General features: G+C 35.4%; 2 protein-coding genes across 3 annotated transcripts in view; both read left to right on the top strand.

Moving 5' to 3' along the window:
* The first annotated feature begins 683 nt into the window (after positions 1 to 683).
* On the top strand, positions 684 to 16981 carry LOC144853647 (serine/threonine-protein kinase MAK-like). Of its 2 annotated transcripts, none has more exons than XM_078711391.1 (13): positions 684 to 774; positions 2055 to 2228; positions 5014 to 5068; positions 6621 to 6742; positions 8538 to 8617; positions 9208 to 9340; positions 9431 to 9602; positions 10200 to 10367; positions 11790 to 12363; positions 12648 to 12734; positions 13927 to 14052; positions 14150 to 14252; positions 15690 to 16981. In XM_078711391.1, the coding sequence occupies exons 2-13, from the start codon at positions 2128 to 2130 to the stop codon at positions 15706 to 15708; spliced, it is 1740 nt and encodes a 579-aa protein (XP_078567517.1). In that variant the 5' UTR covers positions 684 to 774; positions 2055 to 2127; the 3' UTR covers positions 15709 to 16981. The 2 variants fall into 2 exon arrangements, with proteins under 2 accessions (XP_078567517.1, XP_078567516.1); XM_078711390.1 differs by having other exon boundaries at positions 717 to 856.
* A 5415-nt stretch (positions 16982 to 22396) lies between these two features.
* The window catches only part of LOC144854535 (uncharacterized), a 46962-nt gene continuing 43333 nt past the window's right edge, over positions 22397 to 26025 (top strand). The window contains exons 1-2 of the mRNA XM_078712483.1: positions 22397 to 23224; positions 24918 to 25104. Of these exons, the coding sequence (XP_078568609.1) occupies positions 22631 to 23224; positions 24918 to 25104 (781 nt within the window). The 5' untranslated portion in view covers positions 22397 to 22630. The remainder of the gene's footprint in view (positions 23225 to 24917; positions 25105 to 26025) is intronic.

Here is a 26025-nt window from a genome sequence, read left to right as displayed (position 1 = left end):
GTCATTTTTCAAAAAATTCCTTTTTTTTTCAAAAATAGGCAAAATATCGACTTTTTAAAATTCACTTATTATGCAATAATATTGCCATATATGCACATATATTGCATTACCAACATCTTATAGAGTCATAGTAACCAGTTACATCAAAAAATAAAAGGGTCAAAATTTGGTCATTTTTCGACAATTTCCCTGTACTATAGTACAGGGATTTTTCAAAAATGTCCAAAATATCGACTTTTTAATAACCGTTGTTAAGTCGTTGAATTTTGTTGCTATGTAATGTTATTGTATTAACCTTTTAACTTTGAGCAATTGTATGTCACATGAATTTCCGTATGGACAAATAAAATGAACTATAAACTATAATGGTGTGCAGTATAAGAGCATAATGAAATAGTATGAGAGCATGACGTCACCGCATGTGAAGAGATTACTGGCGTTCCATAATGTTCCTAGGAAAGAAAGACTTTCTATGCTCCACTGACACCAAATTGGTCCCACACCACGAGCATGCAGCTAGAGTAAGTTTTATTTCTTTTTTAGAAGTTATAAAAGGCATAAATGACGCTCCGTAGAAGAGCCGTATGGTGAATGAGCCAATGGTAAAGGGCTAAATGGTAAAAGAGCCGAAGAAGGCAGTAACGGCGTTCCATACTTCTCTCTATGTTTGTGTTTGTTGTTATGGATATGATGTTGCGACGTGACGTAGCCTAAAATATTAATTCAGTGATAATTCAATTTGTCTACATTGATTTACCTATAATAAGTTGTTAGGTAGTGTATATGTACATGTGGATATGTATTAACATGTATTCTTAATCTTCAAAATTCAAGTTCGATTCGATAAACGGCGATAGTAAGTAGCCTAGGCCTGCCTAGATAGCCTACTACTAGGCCCTACTACTACTACTAGGCCTAGGCCTAGCTAAGCTAGGCCGGCATAGGCCTAGGCCTTCTAGCTAGAGTCGAGTAGATAGGTTTGGCCTAGCTAGGCCTAGCTAGGTAGCTTTTTTCCTAGCCTACTAGGCCTAGTTAGTACAAAGGGTTATCAGACGATCGGGACCACGGACGATCGGGCCCAGACGATCGGGCCCACTTCAAGACGATCGGGCCCAAATCGTGAGACGATCGGGCCCATCGAGGGTGAAAGACGATCGGGCCCAGAGACGATCGGGCCCATCAAACAAGACGATCGGGCCCAAAACATTCTCGGAAAATTAAAAAAAATAAATACGCGAATACAAACAACACAATAATAACAATCAAATCAATCACATTTATTCATAAATTGAGAGTTTGGTAAGAAATTCTTAAAACCAGCAGTAGTGTTAATTAGCGGAAAATTATGATAAAATCAGAACAAAATCTAATTAACCTTTTTAATTAAAATCTTAATTACGCAAGAAAAGCACGTTGACACTAGCACTAGGAATTAAAAATGATGAAATGTGGCACATTATTTTATATAACACAAACGACTATCGGGCCCAACGCTAAGACGATCGGGACCAACTGGTAAGACGATCGGGACCAACTGGTAAGACGATCGGGCCCAACGTGGTTCTGAAAACACTGGACGATCGGGCCCAACTGGTATGACGATCGGGCCCAACGCTGAAGACGATCGGGACCACGTTTTCTGGGCCCGATCGTCTTGGGCCCGATCGTCCGTGGTCCCGATCGTCTGTTCCCCAGTACAAAGCTAGGCCTAAGTAAGTAGGCCTAGGCTAGGCCTAGTTCTTTTTTTTATTAGGCCAGCTAGCCTAGGCCAGCTAGCCTAGGCCTAGCTAGTTAGGCCTAACTAGGCCTAATAAATAAAAAGCATTGACAACATCTATTTCTACTATTTTTAAAATTATGCATAGGAGGCTAGCTAGGGCTAGGCCTAGATTCAATTAATAATCATCATACACCCGATCTTAACTCTTATGTCTTGTGATGTTAGGTTTTTACATAGGCCTAGGCCTATATTGTTTAGTGAATAACTAAAGAATTTATTTTTGCGGACGGCTGCCCTCCCAATATAAAGAATATTGATTTATGTTTACTTTCAGGTTTTTTAACATGCGATTGATGATATGGAAATAACATCTAATATTTATTAAAAGAGTGCATTATTTTGTAATAATGAATCGATATCAAACAATGAGGCAATTGGGAGATGGGACCTATGGCAGTGTTCTTCTCGGTAAAAGCAATGAAACTGGCGAAATGGTTGCTATTAAAAAGTAATAATTTATTTAAAATGTTTCTTACAGTAGTTAGGAAATGTAATAATGGTCATACTAATCTATGCCCGGGAGGGTTTTGTGATATAAAAAGTACATGCTCCATCTATCTATAAAGTATAATTATGATTATTATATATTTCCAACATAAATCCCAAACCGGATGGATATACAGTACTGTATATCAACAATTTGTGAACAGGGAAGCAAACTTTCTGTCTTTCTCTAACTTAATACAGTAAACCTACTGTATACACTTTATATGAGTTTCTTTACTACTGTAGGGTAGGAGGCGCTTGAGTCCGGGATGATCTAGCCACAACTGGTTCTAGTTTCAGTTTCTTTACTACTGTAGGGTAGGAGGCGCTTGAGTCCGGGATGATCTAACCACAACTGGTTCTATTTCAGTTTCTTTACTACTGTAGGGTAGGAGGCGCTTGAGTCCGGGATGATCTAGCCACAACTGGTTCTATTTCAGTTTCTTTACTACTGTAGGGTAGGAGGCGCTTGAGTCCGGGATGATCTAGCCACAACTGGTTCTAGTTTCAGTTTCTTTAGTACTGTAGGGTAGGAGGCGCTTGAGTCCGGGATGATCTAGCCACAACTGGTTCTAGTTTCAGTTTCTTTACTACTGTAGGGTAGGAGGCGCTTGAGTCCGGGATGATCTAGCCACAACTGGTTCTAGTTTCAGTTTCTTTAGTACTGTAGGGTAGGAGGCGCTTGAGTCCGGGATGATCTAGCCACAACTGGTTCTAGTTTCAGTTTCTTTACTACTGTAGGGTAGGAGGCGCTTGAGTCCGGGATGATCTAGCCACAACTGGTTCTAGTTTCAGTTTCTTTACTACTGTAGGGTAGGAGGCGCTTGAGTCCGGGATGATCTAGCCACAACTGGTTCTATTTCAGTTTCTTTACTACTGTAGGGTAGGAGGCGCTTGAGTCCGGGATGATCTAGCCACAACTGGTTCTATTTCAGTTTCTTTACTACTGTAGGGTAGGAGGCGCTTGAGTCCGGGATGATCTAGCCACAACTGGTTCTAGTTTCAGTTTCTTTACTACTGTAGGGTAGGATGCGCTTGAGTCCGGGATGATCTAGCCACAACTGGTTCTATTTCAGTTTCTTTACTACTGTAGGGTAGGAGGCGCTTGAGTCCGGGATGATCTAGCCACAACTGGTTCTATTTCAGTTTCTTTACTACTGTAGGGTAGGAGGCGCTTGAGTCCGGGATGATCTAGCCACAACTGGTTCTAGTTTCAGTTTCTTTACTACTGTAGGGTAGGAGGCGCTTGAGTCCGGGATGATCTAGCCACAACTGGTTCTGTTTCAGTTTCTTTACTACTGTAGGGTAGGAGGCGCTTGAGTCCGGGATGATCTAGCCACAACTGGTTCTATTTCAGTTTCTTTACTACTGTAGGGTAGGAGGCGCTTGAGTCCGGGATGATCTAGCCACAACTGGTTCTATTTCAGTTTCTTTACTACTGTAGGGTAGGAGGCGCTTGAGTCCGGGATGATCTAGCCACAACTGGTTCTAGTTTCAGTTTCTTTACTACTGTAGGGTAGGAGGCGCTTGAGTCCGGGATGATCTAGCCACAACTGGTTCTAGTTTCAGTTTCTTTACTACTGTAGGGTAGGAGGCGCTTGAGTCCGGGATGATCTAGCCACAACTGGTTCTAGTTTCAGTTTCTTTAGTACTGTAGGGTAGGAGGCGCTTGAGTCCGGGATGATCTAGCCACAACTGGTTCTAGTTTCAGTTTCTTTAGTACTGTAGGGTAGGAGGCGCTTGAGTCCGGGATGATCTAGCCACAACTGGTTCTAGTTTCAGTTTCTTTAGTACTGTAGGGTAGGAGGCGCTTGAGTCCGGGATGATCTAGCCACAACTGGTTCTGTTTCAGTTTCTTTACTACTGTAGGGTAGGAGGCGCTTGAGTCCGGGATGATCTAACCACAACTGGTTCTCACCAGGGTTAAATTTAGACCGAACCCTGGTTACCGACAAGGGTGTATCCCATTACTTTCATTTTGGTTTAGGTTTTTTCCCCCAGTTTCTACTGTATGATTAGCGCTTACAGAGGTTTCACACATTAAAGCGCTTTCTAAATCCAGGATATTTAATATACTGTTCTCTGCGTACTGTATTTGACTCTCACAATGACGAGCAATATATACTGTACATCCATTTCTACAACATGTGTGCACTTAATTTGTCATGTTGCCCGTCCATTGTTATTGTGATATTTACTTGTAATACTAATAACTTGATGAAAACTATAGAATTATTGTTTAAATCCTTTTAATTATTAAAATTACTGTAGCTGAAAAAAATATATACGCTGTACATTTGCCCTGCTCTATGATAAGTGATGTTTTGTGGCCTCAAAGCTAACAGACTGGCTGTTGAAGCTTTGTAACTGATTTTGGATTTGTTTCTATTCAAAGTTAAATTTATCACACTGTTATTAACATGTACTACTTGATATCATTTTATATCATAAAACCCTACAGGGGATACCGGGTATAGACATTAAATCATTTATAAAATCATTAATTCATTCATCTTTATTTCGGAAAAAAAAGTAATTCTGCATATTTGTTGATTTTTAATTACATATTTGTAATTCATTAAGTAATTATTGTAATTTAAATTTTTCCTTGTCTGTGAATGTTCCAAATATTTTTTTCATTTAATTATTTTCATTTTATTAATTTCAATTCATTTTATTAATTTACAGTATATATTTCTAATGTAGATAAATAAATAAAACTGTAAAATGTGAAAAATTAATTTTAGAATGAAGAAAAAGTACTATTCATGGGATGAATGCATGGAACTAAGAGAAGTAAAGGTAAGGTTAGTCAATAAGGTCAGTTAATCCAATGTTGTAAGATAAATGATGTTGGTGCATGGACACCTGAACACATGGATATGCATCAGCAGTAAGGTCAAACCCATTGTACTTGCCTACTAAAGCACTGCTGGCAAATGCGGTAAGGTCAAACGGTTACCCAACGTACTTGCCTACTAAAGCACTGCTGGCAAATGCGGTAATGTCAAACGGTTACCCAACGTACTTGCCTACTAAAGCACTGCTGGCAAATGCGGTAAGGTCAAACGGTTACCCAACGTACTTGCCTACTAAAGCACTGCTGGCAAATGCGGTAAGGTCAAACGGTTACCCAACGTACTTGCCTACTAAAGCACTGCTGGCAAATGCGGTAAGGTCAAACGGTTACCCATTGTACTTGCCTACTAAAGCACTGCTGGCAAATGCGGTAAGGTCAAACAGTTACCCAACGTACTTGCCTACTAAAGCACTGCTGGCAAATGCGGTAAGGTCAAACAGTTACCCAACGTACTTGCCTACTAAAGCACTGCTGGCAAATGCGGTAAGGTCAAACAGTTACCCAACTTACTTGCCTACTAAAGCACTGCTGGCAAATGCGGTAAGGTCAAACGGTTACCCAACGTACTTGCCTACTAAAGCACTGCTGGCAAATGCGGTAAGCTCAAACGGTTACCCAACTTACTTGCCTACTAAAGCACTGCTGGCAAATGCAGTAAGCTCAAACAGTTACCCAATGTACTTGCCTACTAAAGCACTGCTCGCAAATGCGGTAAGGTCAAACGGTTACCCAACGTACTTGCCTACTAAAGCACTGCTGGCAAACGCGGTAAGGTCAAACAGTTACCCAACGTACTTGCCTACTAAAGCACTGCTGGCAAATGCGGTAAGGTCAAACGGTTACCCATTGTACTTGCCTACTAAAGCACTGCTCGCAAATGCGGTAAGGTCAAACGGTTACCCATTGTACTTGCCTACTAAAGCACTGCTGGCAAACGCGGTAAGGTCAAACAGTTACCCAACGTACTTGCCTACTAAAGCACTGCTCACAAATGCGGTAAGGTCAAACGGTTACCCATTGTACTTGCCTACTAAAGCACTGCTGGCAAACGCGGTAAGGTCAAACAGTTACCCAACGTACTTGCCTACTAAAGCACTGCTCACAAATGCGGTAAGGTCAAACGGTTACCCATTGTACTTGCCTACTAAAGCACTGCTGGCAAATGCGGTAAGCTCAAACGGTTACCCAACGTACTTGCCTACTAAAGCACTGCTGGCAAATGCGGTAAGGTCAAACGGTTACCCATTGTACTTGCCTACTAAAGCACTGCTGGCAAATGGTAATCATGGTCTACATCCATGTTACTGTATGTTGGGCATCCTAGGCTTTTACTGTAATTCAATTCTTTAAATATATTCCACATTACCTGATTTTTGTTTAACCTAATACTGCAATTATATTCAGTTTGTTTCTAATAACAAATACAGTTTTATTAAATGTATTCTACTATATTTTGTTTGCATAATAATTATTCAGTATAATGTTTTTATACAGTCTTTACGGAAATTAAATCATGCGAATATTGTAAAATTGAAAGAAGTGATTCGAGAAAATGATCATCTATACTTTATTTTTGAATTCATGAAAGAAAATCTTTATCAGTTGATGAAAGATAGGTAAGTAAAAAAAAAATAAAACTTGACCCCAAGATTACACTTTAAATACTAGAGATATTTGAAGACCACTTAAATAATACTAAGCTTTTCCAGATTTTAATGTTTACTCTGTAAATTAACCTACAGATATTTCTTTAGTGCCTGCTACAAAATAATGCCTATATGCCTTTTTCCACGAAACGAAAGACATCTTCGAACGATGAAAAACAATGCTGTGCAGGAAAGCCTAACCAACAAAAAATCTTCGAACGATGAAAAACAATGCTGTGCAGGAAAGCCTAACCAACAAAAATAACATAGCTTTCATTTGATTTCAGGATACCATGTTAAAGATGTATTGTCCCTTTGTCAAATTCCAAAAAAATAAAAAATAAAAGATTTCGAAAAAAAGTGGGTCATTTTGAAGTATCCTAATAGTTATTAACTTTCACCAAAAATTAGTCGGAAAAAAATCATTTAACTGAAATACAGACGTCTTTTGGTTCAAAAAATAACTTTGACTTCCAGTCAAAGTTTTCAATCAAAGCATACCTCTTAATGCAACGCGCTTATTTGGCTACTCTGTATGCATAATCATAAAAATTCCTCGCGATCTGTGTGAAAACACCTTCTCAACCGTGAAGAGTTGTAAACAATCCTAATTAGCATCATGCATAATGTATACTCGTGGTTTGAAATCTTTGTTTACTTTCGCTCGCGACGATTTTCCAGACGAAATGTAATTAATGAATTTAGCTTTTAATTACGTAAAATTGTTGTTTGTGACTCGAATTTTCGACTTAAAGTGAATAACTTTAATATTACTTTGATATGGCCAATTTAAATTTAGAATATTTTGACCTTCATTTTTTTGTGTTTCAAGCATGGAGTATCCATGGTTTCAAGGGACAATACATCTTTAAATAAAAAATTGTAATTCCTGAACGAAAGGTTACTTAATGATTTTTAAACAAATTAGAAAAGAATCGCCTGAAATCCCACAGAAAAAAAGACACAGTGTTAAAGCATATGCACACTGTCCACACAGTGTTATCGCGGTGCAGTCGTGGTGCGTACAGTATGCTTATACACTGTGTTTTACTTATCATCTTTTTTCCGTTGGATTTTAGGTGATCAAAACAATTTATTTATACAGTGGTGTAGGCTAATCTTTTAGTTTGTCCACAAGACTGTCCATTAAGGAATTACCATTTTTTGTCCTGGGAAAACATGCTCACCACGTTATGTTATTTCTGTTGGTTACACTTTCCTGCACAGCATTGTTTGTCAACGATCAAGGATGTCTTCCATTTCATGAAAAAGGCATATTGTTCAGCCTTTTGTTTACCGTGATGTTTGAAGAATTTGTCTTGTTTTTCTTCATTACCCTTTTTATGTTATGTTGTGTTACACCAACCCATAAATTATCCTGTATTTTATTAATTTAAAAAGAATGAAAAATTATTTTTAAAACCAAACCAAGTGTAAGTAGAGACTTTTCAATTTCACATTCACTATCATCGAAACGATCATAGATAGAAGTACTGGTCAACTACTCAATAAATAAGCAGAAACTCTACTGGGCTTTCTGATAAGTCTGCATATTCACACGCGAGCCATAAATACTGTATCCTGTGTATGTTGGTCCTAAATAATATCTGGTTGAAATAAAAAGTAGTTGATTTGATGCAATGATGATGAAAATCAACTGGACTAGTTTATTTATTTTCAGAGGAATAAAAGTTCACCAATGAAACAAAGGATTGAGAGTGATACAAATTATTGCTTACAGTATATTTCAATAATATTTTTTTAGAGATCGTTTGCTACCAGAATCTGTAATTCGTAACATCTTATATCAAATATTGCAAGGATTGGCTTTTATTCACAAGCATGGTAAGAATTATATATTTAGTTTGAATCAATAATATCACAAATCAAGTTTAAATATCATAAAAGAGCGTACTGTGTTTGAGAAGATTGCTGACTCCGAAATGTTTGTTTTCATTCCATGAGAAATGTATGCCTGGTCCTCACATGACCGTGTGTAAATTACAATACCCTGTAATGGAATCTTATTCGGACTATGTTAAATATTGTTTTTTATTGAGCTACAGTAGCTGTCTGTACCAATAATTCATAATAGCAGCAGTAGTAGTAGCAGCAGCAGCAGTAATAACAGCAATAGCAACAGTAATAATAACTAAGATTTAATTATAGGTTATATGCATTGATTTAAATAAAGATAATTTTTAAAAGATATATTGATTGATTTTTAGTGGTTGATTTTTGTTACGTTAGTGATTAATGTTACCTTGGTGGTTAATTGTAAGGTGTGTGGGTGATACAGGTCTCACTACATTAAACAAAAATAAATGTATGAGATTTTAGGATACATTGAATGACTTTATTGTACAGTATGTTAATGGCAGGCCTCACTACATTTTTTCCCTATGAATCAGGAAGATGTTTATTTTGTTTTTCAGGATTTTTTCATAGAGACATGAAACCAGAAAATTTGTTATGCACTGGGCCAGAGTTAGTAAAAATAGCAGATTTTGGTCTTGTTAGAGAAATACGCTCACGACCCCCTTACACAGACTACGTGTCAACTAGATGGTATGTTCAAATAATCAGACAAATATGTTGAAATCTGCTTATTACTTATTTAATTATTAAGTAATATTAAATAATTATGGTTTCATTCAGGTATCGTGCCCCAGAAGTATTGCTACGTTCGACTAACTACAATTCCCCTATTGATATTTGGGCAGTTGGCTGCATAATGGCAGAATTATACACATTAAGACCATTGTTTCCAGGAACTAGTGAGGTGGATGAAATTTTTAAAGTGTGTTCAGTGTTAGGAACACCAAAAAAGGCAAGTCAATTATAGATTTTTTTTCCTCTAGTAAAACTGTGCCTATCAATTTATTTTTAAAATTATTTCTTTCACCACCCACCACGAACTGATGCATGACGTATCTCATTCTTTGAACACTCTCATATTTAGTCCATTTGGATGAGGGAACACCTTGAATTGAATACATCATTATTTAGGGGTTCTCTGCTCCATTAGTTACCAAGGTGGATTTTAAGATGATATTATACATCATTATTTAGGGGTTCTCTGCTCCACTAATTACCAAGGTGGATTTTAAGATGATATTATACATCATTATTTAGGGGTTCTCTGCTCCACTAGTTACCAAGGTGGATTTTAAGATGACATTTAAAACTAGTGTATAATAAATCAAAGAATTTTAGTGTATTCATCTTAATAACATTGGTGTTGTGCAATTAATCTTTCCAAATGTTCAGTTTCTAGGTTTCTGCAGTAATCTGACTAACGGCACTCTGAGCATTATATATCCTCAGATAACCTAATTTGAATCCTGCAATGAATCAGTAATGAAGAGATTTAACACCAATTTTATCAACTGATGTGATTCATGTTAATTTATGTATTTTGAAACAGGAGGATTGGAATGAAGGTTATCAATTAGCGAATAAAATGAATTTCAAGTTTCCACAGTGTGTTTCTACACCTCTTAAATCACTAATTGGAAATGCCAGTCCGGAAGCAATTAATCTACTGAAAGATATGCTTCATTGGAATCCTCAGAAACGGCCAACAGCAACACAGGTAACAAAATAATTAAGTACTTACCCACACCAGACGAAAATTAGCAACACAGTAAACATGTTTCTGTTTTACTGTGGTCCATAGGGAAACCAGTCTTTTAAGCAAATTTTTATAAATTTTAAACTCTTCCTGAATCTAATTTAAAACATTCAACAATACTTACTAGGACATGGACAAAAATGTTGGTGATTCCAGTATTTAGAGGTACAGGCTTCCTTTATTCCATTCATACTACTATTCATAATACATATTAATAACACAAGAACATTTATAACATTTAATATATATTTTTTGGGAGGCACATATTCACAGTTCAACTTCTTTACATGTTCATTATGATTACAGCTATCTCAATCCACTTGAATATAGTATCAACCCCACAGAAATCTCTCCTCAATAGTTAGGATGTTAGGCTTATATCGAGCAAAGGCATGAATCTTCTCTATGACTACAGTTTTATCAGTGTCCTTTTCCCTTGCGCACATCGAACAATTAAGTAACATGCATCAAACATGTCACCTTGTGATTTGTCCATTTGAGGGCGATTGATTTGCATGCGACACCTGCTGCACGTCACCTTGTGATTTGTCCACTTGAGGGCGATTGATTTGCATGCGACACCTGCTGCACGTCACCTTGTGATTTGTCCACTTGAGGACGATTGATTTGCATGCGACACCTGCTGCACGTCACCTTGTGATTTGTCCACTTGAGGACGATTGATTTGCATGCGACACCTGCTGCACGTCACCTTGTGATTTGTCCACTTGAGGACGATTGATTTGCATGCGACACCTGCTGCACGTCACCTTGTGATTTGTCCACTTGAGGGCGATTGATTTGCATGCGACACCTGCTGCACGTCACCTTGTGATTTGTCCACTTGAGGGCAATTGATTTGCATGCGACACCTGCTGCACGTCACCTTGTGATTTGTCCACTTGAGGGCGATTGATTTGCATGCGACACCTGCTGCACGTCACCTTGTGATTTTTCCACTTGAGGGCGATTGATTTGCATGCGACACCTGCTGCACGTCACCTTGTGATTTGTCCACTTGAGGGCGATTGATTTGCATGCGACACCTGCTGCACGTCACCTTGTGATTTGTCCACTTGAGGACGATTGATTTGCATGCGACACCTGCTGCACGTCACCTTGTGATTTGTCCACTTGAGGGCGATTGATTTGCATGCGACACCTGCTGCACGTCACCTTGTGATTTGTCCACTTGAGGGCGATTGATTTGCATGCGACACCTACTGCACGTCACCTTGTGATTTGTCCACTTGAGGGCGATTGGTTTGCATGCGACACCTGCTGCAAATTTGATGCAATATGGCACATACTGTTACACTACACCTCATCTCTATCTAAATTATTATCATTTAATATTTAATTCCGATTTGTTTTTACATACAGTGTTTGAAGTATTCTTATTTTCAAGTTGGTCAAAATCTTGGACCTAAGACTCCTGTTAATACTAAACATGTTGAGTCAAAGAAGTTTAGTTATGAACTTGACAAACTGCAACCAGTAGATAATATTCCATCAGAAGTTGCTAAAAAAGAAGAAAAAATTGATGAGTTGGACAACTTTTTGGCATCACTTGGAAAGAAGAAAGAGCTCCCAGTCCAACAATTTGGAGCAGGAAACAAAAGCAGACGCCATTGGGATAAATTAGAAGGTACAAACATGGACAAAATTGACATGAACAAGTCAAATACTACAAAAACAAACATTACAGATGATGATTTTGATTTTATTATGAGTTCTATTAAACAAAAACCAGCTACAAAAGTAAGCAGACAACCCAAAGTTAAATCATCGTTTGATTGGGATGATGACGATCTGTTTGATGTAAAAGAGAAACAATCACAAAACAATATCAACAAAGTGCAATCAACAACAACAACACGACGTTTACTTGAATCTGGCAACTCATCTGCATCATCTGCTAAACAGTTTTACTTTAGACAGTCACGTTACCTTCCTGGTAAACTTTGTTTATGTTTTCTTTTAGTTGAATATTAATAATAATCAGTAATTATTTTTTCTATCTCCATTTAATACTTATTAGGCTAATAATCCATATATGGCCATGCAATAACTAGTAGAATGTTGTAAAAACAAACATGGCCTTTGTTAATGTTGTTGCTTTCTGATATCTTGTTTGTCAAAATTAAATGTATGATTCTTTCTAAATTGGACAAAAATGTTTTTTTGCTTTATTTTACTTCTTTCATTTTTTCTTTTGTATTTTTATTTCTTTTATTTTAGGGATGAATTCGAAAAGTCCTTTGAAAGATTCTTCATCAGGCAGAACTGGACCCAAGGCAGGTTTAGCAAGAACTAACAATATATTTGGTAAGTTATCATCAATGACTGGTGTACAGATGGAGTACACCGTTTCATTTTTTTTTATAGTAATGATATAAGTTCATAAAAGTTATTATTCAAAATTTAGCTAGGTTAATTGGTTAAAGGAGTATATACACATATATATGTCTACAAATTGTGTGAGGAGGATGCATTACATCCAGACAAAAGTTGCCTTTGTCCTCCAATGCCTACATATTGTGTGAGGAGGATGCATTACATCCAGACAAAAGATGCCTTTGTCCTCCAATGTCTACAAATTGTGTGAGGAGGATGCATTACATCCAGACAAAAGATGCCTTTGTCCTCCAACGTCTACAAATTGTGTGAGGAGGATGCATTACATCCAGACAAAAGATGCCTTAAAGTATAATGTCCTCCAATGTCTACAAATTGTGTGAGGAGGATGCATTACATCCAGACAAAAGATGCCTTTGTCCTCCAATGTCTACAAATTGTGTGAGGAGGATGCATTACATCCAGACAAAAGATGCCTTTGTCCTCCAATGCCTACATATTGTGCGAGGAGGATGCATTACATCCAGACAAAAGATGCCTTTGTCCTCCAATGTCTACAAATTGTGTGAGGAGGATGCATTACATCCAGACAAAAGATGCCTTTGTCCTCCAACGTCTACAAATTGTGTGAGGAGGATGCATTACATCCAGACAAAAGATGCCTTAAAGTATAATGTCCTCCAATGTCTACAAATTGTGTGAGGAGGATGCATTACATCCAGACAAAAGATGCCTTTGTCCTCCAATGTCTACAAATTGTGTGAGGAGGATGCATTACATCCAGACAAAAGATGCCTTTGTCCTCCAATGTCTACAAATTGTGTGAGAAGGATGCATTATATCCAGACAAAAGATCCCTTTGTCCTCCAATGTCTACAAATTGTGTGAGGATGATGCATTATATCCAGACAAAAGATGCCTTTGTCCTCCAATGTCTACAAATTGTGTGAGGAGGATGCATTACATCCAGACAAAAGATGCCTTTGTCCTCCAATGCCAACAAAATGTAAAAATCAAGTGAACCACATTGCATCAATATATTGGCCCCATTCCAGTCATATAATATTTCATAGTATTGTTTGTATTACTGTATTGTGTGTGACATGCACTGTGCTTCTGCTAGTAATATATTGTGTGGTCTTTTTTATGCTGTTTGAAACAGGTCCCAGTTCTAATAGAAGAGAAAAAAGTGGTTATAGTGGTAACTTTGCTGCGGGTGGGGCAAGTTATGTACCAACTTTTGGTCAGAAAAGAGACTTACAAGGGGCAAGATTACAGGGAGTGAGTGGTAAGTAATTAGTTCAGTAAAAAATTATGTAATTAAAAAATGTTACTTATTGTGTTAATTACATACATGATTACCAAATGATTTTGTTGTAAACTAGATTATAGTGCATGGAGGTCAACCAGGCCTGGAGCAAGCAATAACTCAAGCGGTTTAAGACCAGCTGCTCAAGCAGTACATGGACGAACAGACTGGGTTTCAAAGTATGTCTTTTTTTTTAGTTTCAATATTTGAGATTGCAATAAAAGTATACATTAACACTTTTATTGTTTAGAAGCATTGATTCACAAGCATTGATTCACAAGCTTGTAGTGAATTATTTTAGTGTTTATATACAGTAACACCTTGTTCTATTGTTTAGAAGCATTGATTCACAAGCTTGTAGTGAATTATTTTGGTGTTTATATACAGTAACACCTTGTTCTATTGTTTAGAAGCATTGATTCACAAGCTTGTAGTGAATTATTTTAGTGTTTATATACAGTAACACCTTGTTCTATTGTTTAGAAGCATTGATTCACAAGCTTGTAGTGAATTATTTTAGTGTTTATATACAGTAACACCTTGTTCTATTGTTTAGAAGCATTGCTTCACAAGCTTGTAGTGAATTATTTTAGTGTTTATATACAGTAACACCTCGTATTGTTTAGAAGTATTGATTCACAAGCTTGTAGTGAATTATTTTAGTGTTTATATACAGTAACACCTTGTTCTATTGTTTAGAAGCATTGATTCACAAGCTTGTAGTGAATTATTTTAGTGTTTATATACAGTAACACCTTGTTCTATTGTTTAGAAGCATTGCTTCACAAGCTTGTAGTGAATTATTTTAGTGTTTATATACAGTAACACCTTGTATTGTTTAGAAGCATTGATTCACAAGCTTGTAGTGAATTATTTTAGTGTTTATATACAGTAACACCTTGTTCTATTGTTTAGAAGCATTGATTCACAAGCTTGTAGTGAATTATTTTAGTGTTTATATACAGTAACACCTCGTATTGTTTAGAAGTATTGATTCACAAGCTTGTAGTGAATTATTTTAGTGTTTATATACAGTAACACCTCGTATTGTTTAGAAGTATTGATTCACAAGTTTGTAGTGAATTATTTTAGTGTTTATATACAGTAACACCTTGTTCTATTGTTTAGAAGCATTGCTTCACAAGCTTGTAGTGAATTATTTTAGTGTTTATATACAGTAACACCTTGTATTGTTTAGAAGCATTGATTCACAAGCTTGTAGTGAATTATTGTAGTGTTTATATACAGTAACACCTTGTTCTATTGTTTAGAAGCATTGATTCACAAGCTTGTAGTGAATTATTTTTAATTTATTGGAATAATAACCTAATGGTTACTTTCTGCACTTTCAGACAAAAGTTAACAATTTGAAATTCTTCAAACATTATTTGTTTGTACTGCTATTTTGTTACATATATCTATTGTATGTGATTGTAAAACTGTACACTTGTACTAAAAGTGTTGGTTTGCTTAAAGCCTATTGTTTGTACTGCTATTTTGTTACATATATCTATTGTTTGTGATTGTAAAACTGTACACTTGTACTAAAAGTGTTGGTTTGCTTAAAGCCTATTGTTTCTGCTATGGACATTACCTGTAGTTTCTTTTTGTTTCAGATATGGAGGTCTACGCTGAAATATGAATATTAGCTGATAAAGAACACAACGCTCACATTTTAACAGTTAACTTAACAATACTGTGAAAACAGTAGATGTGTAACTATTTTATATATTATTGATCAAATATTAGAACTAAATGTTGTATGATTTGTGTCTAGTAAGAATTGTAAAAATATATTTTAATAATAATATCAAGACAAACATTCCTGAAGAACAAGAAATAAAATTTGCTATAATCATGCTGGTCTGGCATTGTTTTGGAGTTTTTGTCTATTAAAATGCTGTACTGTAAAATTATTAGTGGACCCATGATTTATTTTGTACTGCTAGTATTATTTCGAAACATAACCTCTTATTGCAATTGCAATCATCTACAGTATTCTGTTTTATTTGTTATTAAATTATTATGAATATCAATTATTTGAAAGCTCTAGTTAGATTTTAGCAAATGACAGTGTGGGTGGTATTAAAGTATAAAGGTTTTGAAAGCTCTAGTTAGATTTTAGCAAATGACAGTGTGGGTGGTATTAAAGTATAAAGGTTAAACTAAAAGTAATTACTTTAATATCATTATTTAGTATTATTTTAAAAATAATATAATTTGCACTTTATTTAGAGGAGAATTCAAGTATACCTAACTTGAAGAAAACTCCCCCCTCAAAGTTGTATAGACTTATGACAATTTATATGGAAGGCAGTTACCTAATCTGTGTATGAAGATGGATCAATTTTAGTAAGAAAACTCCCCCCTCAAAGTTGTATAGACTTATGACAATTTATATGGAATGCAGTTACCTAATCTGTGTATGAAGACAGATCAATTTTAGTAAGAAAACTCCCCCCTCAAAGTTGTATAGACTTATGACAATTTATATGGAAGGCAGTTACCTAATCTGTGTATGAAGACAGATCAATTTTAGTAAGAAAACTCCCCCCTCAAAGTTGTATAGACTTATGACAATTTATATGGAAGGCAGTTACCTAATCTGTGTATGAAGACAGATCAATTTTAGTCAATTAGAACCTCACATTTCAGATATAAACATGCTTTGTTCACCGTAATAAATTAAGATGTCTTGTAATTAAAAGTTTGGCGTATCTGCTTATAAAACGCATGTAATTAATTAACACTATCTGCCTATATGTCTCGCACAATCATAAATCCCTCAATATTGACAAACCAATGAATATTCAGATGGGTTTAGAGAAAATGTTGGTGATTAGAAATTTGTATAAATAGTATCTATATTGTTATTATTATATTTAATTAAAGAGTATTGCATTTATAATTGTTTTCGAATGTATATTATTTCCACCACAACAATCAAAAGAGTAAATTTTGTCACTGCAAAGTAGTCAATGTAGAACGGTCAACAGCTAATGTAGTAACGGAAATTGCCTCACAGCAAATGTAGGAAATAATATTTTACAAATGTATGTACCTGTATGGCCATACATAGTAAGCAACCAATTTATTATTTGTTTCATATAATTTAAAATCATGTAAAGTGCTATTTTTCGGGCAGGAACCTATAGCAGCTCTATTGTTCAAAATTGTCTTTGCTCAGCCCCAAGCATGGTGGGAGTACAAAATATAGGTGTCATATTCCGGGGACCTTGCAGCTCTATTTTAAACAGTTTGGTATGCCGTGCGTTGTTATGCAAATGAGTTTGTCCAGGTGTAGTGAAGTTGGTATTGTTAGTCATTTGCGGTCAACACGCCACACTGTAAAATTTTGATGTTGTTAATCTTTATGAAATTCAAATCATGTAAAGAAACAATTTTCCGGACGGGAACCCAGCAGCTTAGTTTGCAAAAGTAATCTCGTAAAGAAGTCCATCTGGAAAAGAAGCCCACCCAAGAGTACTAAAAAATGAAGGAGCACATGTGCTTCTTTTTTAGGTTTTATGGTAGTCTATTTAATGGATAAATGAATGCCATACAACTGGTTTCTGATTTACAGCTCACTATGTCGGTCGATGGTCGGTAAACACTAATTCAAATCACCTTAAAAACTTCGGTGTCAATCAAGGACTTACGAAAGTTGGAAAAACTCTCGAAAAATCCGTAAAAGCAGAGGCTGATATAAACTACTTCAAAAATTGTAAAACATTCGACGTATTTCCAAAATGTATAAAAAAAAATATCCGTAGAGGTTCGAACCCACTCTAGAGCTTAGAGCACTCAAACCTGAGCATTACAGAGTACATGACTAATCAGCTGATAATAGTCTATTTATACGTGTATTACGTAATTTATCATTACGTCATAAATATAGGCCTACATATTAACAAAGCAAGATGACCGGTTAGCTCAGGCGACTGAGCGTCGTGTTAATACACGAATGTCGTGGGTTCGATTCACACGCTTAGTCGGTGGAATGGAGTTAAAGCTATTTTAACGTATAGTTATCATATTATACGGTTGTAAAAAGATGAGCAAAAAGCTACCATGCCTTGTTTACACAGAAGAGTATACGGGTGACCAATCTGTATGGGATAATTCTATTACTGGTGCTCCTATCAAGAGCGGTTGTAAAAAGATGAGCAAAAAGCTACAATGCCTCGTTTACACAGAAGAGTATACGGGTGACCAATCTGTATGGGATAATTCTATTACTGGTGCTCCGATCAAGAGCGGTTGTAAAAAGATGATCAAAAAGCTATCATGCCTTGTTTACACAGAAGAGTATACGGGTGACCAATCAGTATGGGATAATCCATCATTGGTGCTCCTATTAAGAGCGGTTGTAAAAAGATGAGCAAAAAGCTACCATGCCTTGTTTACACAGAAGAGTATACGGGTGACCAATCTGTATGGGATAATTCTATTACTGGTGCTCCTATCAAGAGCGGTTGTAAAAAGATGAGCAAAAAGCTACAATGCCTCGTTTACACAGAAGAGTATACGGGTGACCAATCTGTATGGGATAATCCATCATTGGTGCTCCTATTAAGAGCGGTTGTAAAAAGATGAGCAAAAAGCTATCATGCCTTGTTTACACAGAAGAGTATACGGGTGACCAATCTGTATGGGATAATCCATTATTGGTGCTCCTATCAAGAGCGGTTGTAAAAAGATAAGCAAAAAGATAGAAAGGATCCTGACGTAGTGGGCAAAGATCATGTCACCCCAAAATATATACTAGTAGGCCTATCATTAGAAATTGTGTCAAGAACAGAATGGTTAAAACTGTTTGAGATAAAGTTAGGTAAGATTGTAGTTCTTGTGTGTGGCTCAGCATAATTTATAAATTTGTTTATAATAACCGTCGTGAGCGCATGAGTTGCATGCCTCGCTGGCTTACACTTTGGCAAAACTCATTTTGTTCTATAATTAGAGGTATATTCAGAACGTCATTCTGACGACTGGAGCATTCTCTACTTCTCTACGGAGCGCCATTTATGCCTTTATTAACTTCAGAAATAGAAATAGTACTACGGTAACTGGTCCAGTGGATCAAATTTGGCACCAGGGTGCTAAATTGGGTCCACTTGAGCAGTTACCGTAGTACTATTTCTATTATTGAAGTTAATAAAGGCATAAATGGCGCTCCGTAGAGAAGTAGAGAATGCTCCAGTCGTCAGAATGACGCTCTGTATACCTCATAATTGACATAATTATATGTATCGAACATAGCGCCCTCTTTGGTTGTATTACACAGCTGATTGCACAATGTAAATAACATTATGAACAAGCCTGATGTACAGTATATTAACTGTATTTATTATTGTTTATATTAGGTTACTAAGAACACCTTTTTTCGAACGATGTCGCCTTGTACTGTTTATACATAGATATTTCAAAATAGGCTATAAATGTGTAAGTCTGTTAATTTGATTTTTGCAATTAGGTTAGGGCTAGTCTACTATTAATATAATTTTATAAATATAAGGTTTTTCCAGGTTTTAACTTAATCAATCATTTTTTCTGCAAGCTGTTTTACGTACACTCCTGATCCGTCCTGTGTAGTATAGTATAGGCTGCCTAGTAGTAGGCTAGTACTTAGTAATGTACCACTGACTTTTGTATCTATGTTATGTAAGATTTGCACAATTTGAATGTTTTATGTGAAAAAGTAATAATAAATGGGGGTGCTGAGTATTGTCATGACAAGGTCCGGTTTTATTTTGGGGCGCAGGTTGCATTTTCATGCGCACCTACTACTGAGATTGTCTATCAAGGCCGTAGCAAGAGGTTAAAGATTCTTTAAAAATTAAATACAATTATTGATATAAAATATAACCATCTGTGCTGGGAAATTTGGGTAGGTGGTGAAAATTGAAAATGTCAGGAGACGAGTGCCTTGTCTGCCTCATGCTGACTACGGCACCCAGAATGTGTCCATCAAAACTGATCCAACATGGACTTCTTTATTTATATACCTGGTTGCCAAAATGAACTGTTTTGTCATGAGTTTTGTGCCATGACAGGCAAGTATGTTGTATATATTATTAATATAATTATCAACCTTGTTAACGTGAAATGAAAATTAATTGTTGCACAACTTCACAATATGTATATTTTGACCAAGTTTTAAAATGTTCTGTTTACTTTTTGTTTATTTTTTATTTATTTTTTTTATTTGCTTTTAGTTTTGAAATAGAAAAATTCTTCTACCATAATTTAACATGATCATAATCAATATACCATACATGTATTTGAAATTGTTTAATTGCTTCCATAGTCATAGTTTTATTCATCAATATCTCATAATTTATTTTTCTCTTCATTTTACACTTACCATCCTTCTACTTTAGGTAAATACACCTTTTTATCATTAGTTATTATTTTGTACATTTTACATGGATTAGACTCATTTTTTATAGATTTTGCACGTTTTAACAGATTTGTATGCATGTCAAATCCATTAAAAATATGTAAAATCTTATACCCTCTGTATTATTTTTCTTATTTATTTTAATTAGCTGGACAGTTGGGAGGTCTTGCCGCTTTGTGAAATGGTTTTACTTTATTATGAAAACAGTCAATAAGAAAACCAATAGTAACCAGGTCATAATTGTTCATACACTATTTGAAGTTCTGTAATTGATTTTCAATTGCCTTTCATTAGAATTTACTCATGCAAATTATCAATATCAGTATACACAAGTTATGTATCATTGCTGCTATGACAACTAAATTAAAGACTGATAATACACAGTGTAACTGTAATGGATTTAATTGTTTATTTGGTTATTGGTTCATCTGCAACTAGTATATAGCAAATGATCTTTATTCTCTCTTATTCATGGAATATTTCTTGAAGATATCAAATTGTTTAATTTTTTTTCTATGAGTCTATTTGACTTTATAAATAATACAGTGGTCTCTCAGGCATTTGTACAATTGTACATTTTCTGTATTTGCGGCCTTTTATTTGAATTTGAAAAACGGATTTTAAAATAGTTAATAAGCAGATCAATTGATAATAAAACTAAGGTTTATTTATACATACACATTGTTTTTCAGTAAAGCTACTGTAGGCTCAAAATGAAACATTCAGAGAGTAGCAACCTCAGTTTTTCAAGGTTATAAAACGTGAAAACACAACCAAAATTATGAATGTATGAATACTTAAAATGGTCTAAAAATAAATATGTCCTTTTTAATGTTATCAGAAAATAAAAATAACAACTACTTTTTAAACAATGAAAAAACATTACAAGTTTATTGAAACCGCTTTGAATAAATGCCCCACCTCGAATAAATGCCCACCTCGAATAACGCCCCCATAGAACATCATTTGGAAAAAATTCCCCACCTCGAATAATGCCCTCATAGAACATCATTTGGAATAAATGCCCCACCTCGAATAATTCCCCATAGAACATCATTTGGAATAAATGCCCCAGCTCGAATAACGCCCCCATAGAACATCATTTGGAATAAATGCCCCACCTCGAATAACGCCCCCATAGAACATCATTTGGAAAAAATTCCCCACCTCAATGCCCTCATAGAACATCATTTGGAATAAATGCCCCACCTCGAATAATGCCCCCATAGAACATCATTTGGAATAAATGCCCCACCTCGAATAATGCCCCCATAGAACATCATTTGGAATAAATGCCCCACCTCGAATAACGTCCCCATAGAACATCATTTGGAATAAATGCCCCACCTCGAAAAACGCCCCCATAGAACATCATTTGGAATAAATTTCCCACCTCGAATAACGCCCCCATAGAACATCATTTGGAATAAATGCCCCACCTCGAATAACGCCCCCATAGAACATCATTTGGAATAAATGCCCCACCTCGAATAATTATGCCCCCATAGAACATCATTTGGAATAAATGCCCCACCTCGAATAATGCCCCCATAAAACATCATTTGGAATAAATGCCCCACCTCGAATAACGCCCCCATAGAACATCATTTGGAATAAATGCCCCACCTCGAATAACGCCCCCATAGAACATCATTTGGAATAAATGCCCCACCTCTAATAATGCCCCCATAGAACATCATTTGGAATAAATGCCCCGTCACATGCATAACACAATATTGTATTCATTTCTATTTGTAGTAGAATTCATTGATGGACATGATCTATAGTTTTTCAAGCATTTTAAACAACTTTTTCCAGTAGTTTATCACTTCTTGATATTAATTGTGTTGTATTTTTTCATATTTTTTGGGGTATTTATTTATGTTACCATACACCGAAAGAAATAAACGCCACCACCGAATAAATGCCTCCCCCTGGGCATTTACTAAAAGAAATATGTTATCAATAATACAATTTGATCTAACTACAAAAAAACATACAGTAAATAGGCTTATCATTTAAACTGTTTACAGTAATATTTAATAAGTTTTAAATTTAACAGTAATTGTTTTAAATATAGATGTTACTATTCAAGCAAGCTCAATTTATTGTTTCTGTTTTCCAGGATGACAACTGATCAACTCAAATTATAACAAAATGTATCAACCAATACCACCAGGTAAGGCCAAGAAGATCAAATTCTTCAAGAGTGGGGACAGCAATTTTGGAGGATTACAGTTAGCTGTATCAAAAAGGAAATATGGAAGTTTTGATGGACTACTTAATGACTTGACTACTAAAGTGTCCTTGCCCTATGGAGTAAGAACCATTCATACACCAGGTGGTATCCACGGAGTTCATTCATTGGAAGATTTTGAAGATGGCAAGTCATATGTTGTGTCATCCAGTCGCAAGAAAAAACCAATGGACTTAGGTCGTGTACATAAACCGAGAGCATGGCATAATTCTCGGCTTATGTCACCACAAGAGTCCATACTTAAGGGTAGTCCTACAAGCTCTCTCAGTCCCCGGAGTTCTCCAGATCGAACTGATGGTAAACAAGATCAAAGTCCTACTAGATTACCGCGAACGCCAAAGAAAATTATGGTAATGAGGAATGGAGATGTACATACCAAGCATATGATGCTAATGAATAGAAGAACAGCACAGTCATTTGAAGATGTACTTGCTGATATCAGCGACATATTTAAGACTCCAGTAAAAAAGCTATATTCTTCTGAAGGAATGAAGGTAAGTCTTATACTGTAACCTAATACAACAAGCAACAGAAAGATAAAAACAGGTGTTAGACGAATGGAAGCTAAATCATGCTTAGGCAAAGAAACCTCTAAGATAAGATTTTTTTATTTTTTTATTTTGATTTAGAATAAAGAATCTATTTCACAATGAACAGGGTTTCCACCCTTGAGAAGGACAGTGAATGTAATGGGTATTCTGTCATGTTTGTTGCAGAATATGAGATGGGCCTTCAATTTTGGAAACAATTCTGACTAGGGTTACAATTAAACACATAATAATAATGCATTGAAATATTAAATAACAAATGTATTAAACTATAAATTTGTTACCTACAGTTACCAAAAGGCAATAAAAACTTGCTTAATGTGATGGTTTATTTCATAGCATCATATTTGCCAGCAAAGTGCCAATTAGTGTTAATGTAGAATTTTTGCAGTATTAAACCTTAATATCTTCTATTCATTTGCAATTCCTTATTAAGGTTTTACAGCTATAGTGCAAGTTAATTAAAGTGCAACCATGAAAGCCTTCATTCATTTTAACTGCATTTTACTTGATTAAAGTAAATTAACATGATCATGTCATTTCAATTTCTTTTGTTACTTAAACTATAAAACTGTTTCTTGAAATAATTTCATTTGGATCATAATATTATAGAAGAGAATTTTTGTTTTTTTATGATACTTACAACAAGGTTTCGCAAACATTCAGTTTGTAATGTTTGCAAACGTTATTGTAAGTACCATTTTTAGTCCTTTAATCCAACCAATAATATTCAACAACCCTTGACTCATGATATTAAATTCTGTACATTGCAATGGCCTCTGATACAATTACATCATTGTGAAAAAAGATAGTAAGTGTTGACATTTTAAAAAGTGTTTGAATTGAGAAAAATTCCCTTCACTATTAATTTGCTTTCCTATAAATCATGTACCAGTGCACAGATATTAACCCCACACACCCCCTAAAATGTATGTCATCTTGACAAACAACACATTGGAAATATTAAAATTGATAAAATAGTAGAAAGACCAAAACATCCCTCTCCATAGAAAAAAATTATAGATCAATCCAGTATAGCCTAAAACAAATAGATTTGTAGAAATTAATTGATATACCACAAAACCTTGAAAAGAATCCCATTTCTGTGGTTTGCAAAAGTAATCATGAAAGAAGCCCATCTAAAAGAAGCCCATTTTGAATTCAAGCCCACTGGGCTTCTTTTCAAGATAGACGTCTGTATTATTATTATCGAAACAATCAAACCTCATATATTTATTCTAAAATTTATTGTTTTCCAAATGGTACTTTGAATGCATCTTGTATCTTCTTATCTGATTCCTTGTAAAATTAGCAGGTAAAGTCTCAAAAAACCATATTATTATTGTAGACTTACCAATTCACAAAATTTACAGCATTCATTTCCAATGGAAAAGCTCCTTCTTCAGTTTGCAAAAGTAATCTCGAAAAGAAAAGCCCATCTTGAAAAGAAGCCCATCTCGAAAAGAAGTCCACCAAAGAGTCCTAAAAATGGGCTACTGTACTTTTACTGCAGTAAACCAACCGATAATAATTTAATACATTATTTGTATTTGTTGTATTTCACTTCAAAAGGCAATACAAAATTATTTCAAATTAATTATAGAAATGTGGTTTTTTAGTGACTTTGTTAATTTCACAGATTGAGAGTCTTTCTGGATTATTTAATGGGCCAGAGCTTTTTGTTGCTGCCAAGTTGAATGAGAAATTCAAATCTCAAAACTACATAGACAACTCCCCTTTTAAATATGGGCGTCCTCGAAATAAACTTAGACGGAAATCAGAAGATTTTACAGATCAACCACCTGCAAAGATTTCTAAGAAATCCCGTAAGTAATATTTTGATACATTTTCAAACTACATAGACAACTCCCCTTTTAAATATGGGCGTCCTCTGAAGAAGCACATGTAAAATGGAGGTACTCTAGTTTTTGCCAAAGAGAGCAGGTATAGACAGCACACACTATATGTTTTGATTTGCTCACATTATTATTCTTATTCAGCAGCCTTTTACATTGACCAAAAAATGGTGTACATTTAATTGTTATTTTCTTCAAAGGTGGAAGGTGGAAATTTTCTGTGTACAAATGACAATCCAGCATCTTCTACTGATGCTTCAGTTTCATTAACTGGTGTACATTTAATTGTTATTTTCTTCTAAGGTGGAAAGTGGAAAGTTTCTGTTTATAAAAATGACAATCCAGCATCTTCTACTAATGCTTCAGTTTCATTAACTGGTGTACATTTAATTGTTATTTTCTTCTAAGGTGGAAGGTGGAAAGTTTCTGTTTATACAAATGACAATCCAGCATCTTCTACTGATGCTTCAGTTTCATTAACTGGTGTACATTTAATTGTTATTTTCTTCTAAGGTGGAAGGTGGAAAGTTTCTGTGTACAAATGACAATCCAGCAGCTTCTACTGATGCTTCAGTTTCATTAACTGGTGTACATTTGATTGTTATTTTCTTCTAAGGTGGAAAGTGGAAAGTTTCTGTTCATAAAAATGACAATCCAGCATCTTCTACTGATGCTTCAGTTTCATTAACTGGTGTACATTTAATTGTTATTTTCTTCTAAGGTGGAAGGTGGAAAGTTTCTGTTTATACAAATGACAATCCAGCATCTTCTACTGATGCTTCAGTTTCATTAACTGGTGTACATTTAATTGTTATTTTCTTCTAAGGTGGAAGGTGGAAAGTTTCTGTTTATATAAATGACAATCCAGCATCTTCTACTGATGCTTCAGTT

The sequence above is a fragment of the Antedon bifida genome, chromosome 10 (assembly GCF_963402885.1).
Source record: "Antedon bifida chromosome 10, ecAntBifi1.1, whole genome shotgun sequence".
Taxonomy (NCBI): Eukaryota; Metazoa; Echinodermata; class Crinoidea; order Comatulida; family Antedonidae; genus Antedon; species Antedon bifida.
This window is presented reverse-complemented; position numbering and strand designations above follow the sequence as displayed.

What these genes read in the sequence shown, in the direction of transcription:
- LOC144853647 (XM_078711391.1), top strand. Translation starts at nt 2,128, where the DNA reads ATGAATCGATATCAAACAATGAGGCAATTGGGAGATGGGACCTATGGC. An exon ending in TGGAACTAAGAGAAGTAAAG is followed by an intron (nt 5,069 to 6,620) that starts GTAAGGTTAGTC and finishes GTTTTTATACAG; the next exon opens with TCTTTACGGAAATTAAATCA. An exon ending in AAGATTACAGGGAGTGAGTG is followed by an intron (nt 14,053 to 14,149) that starts GTAAGTAATTAG and finishes GTTGTAAACTAG; the next exon opens with ATTATAGTGCATGGAGGTCA.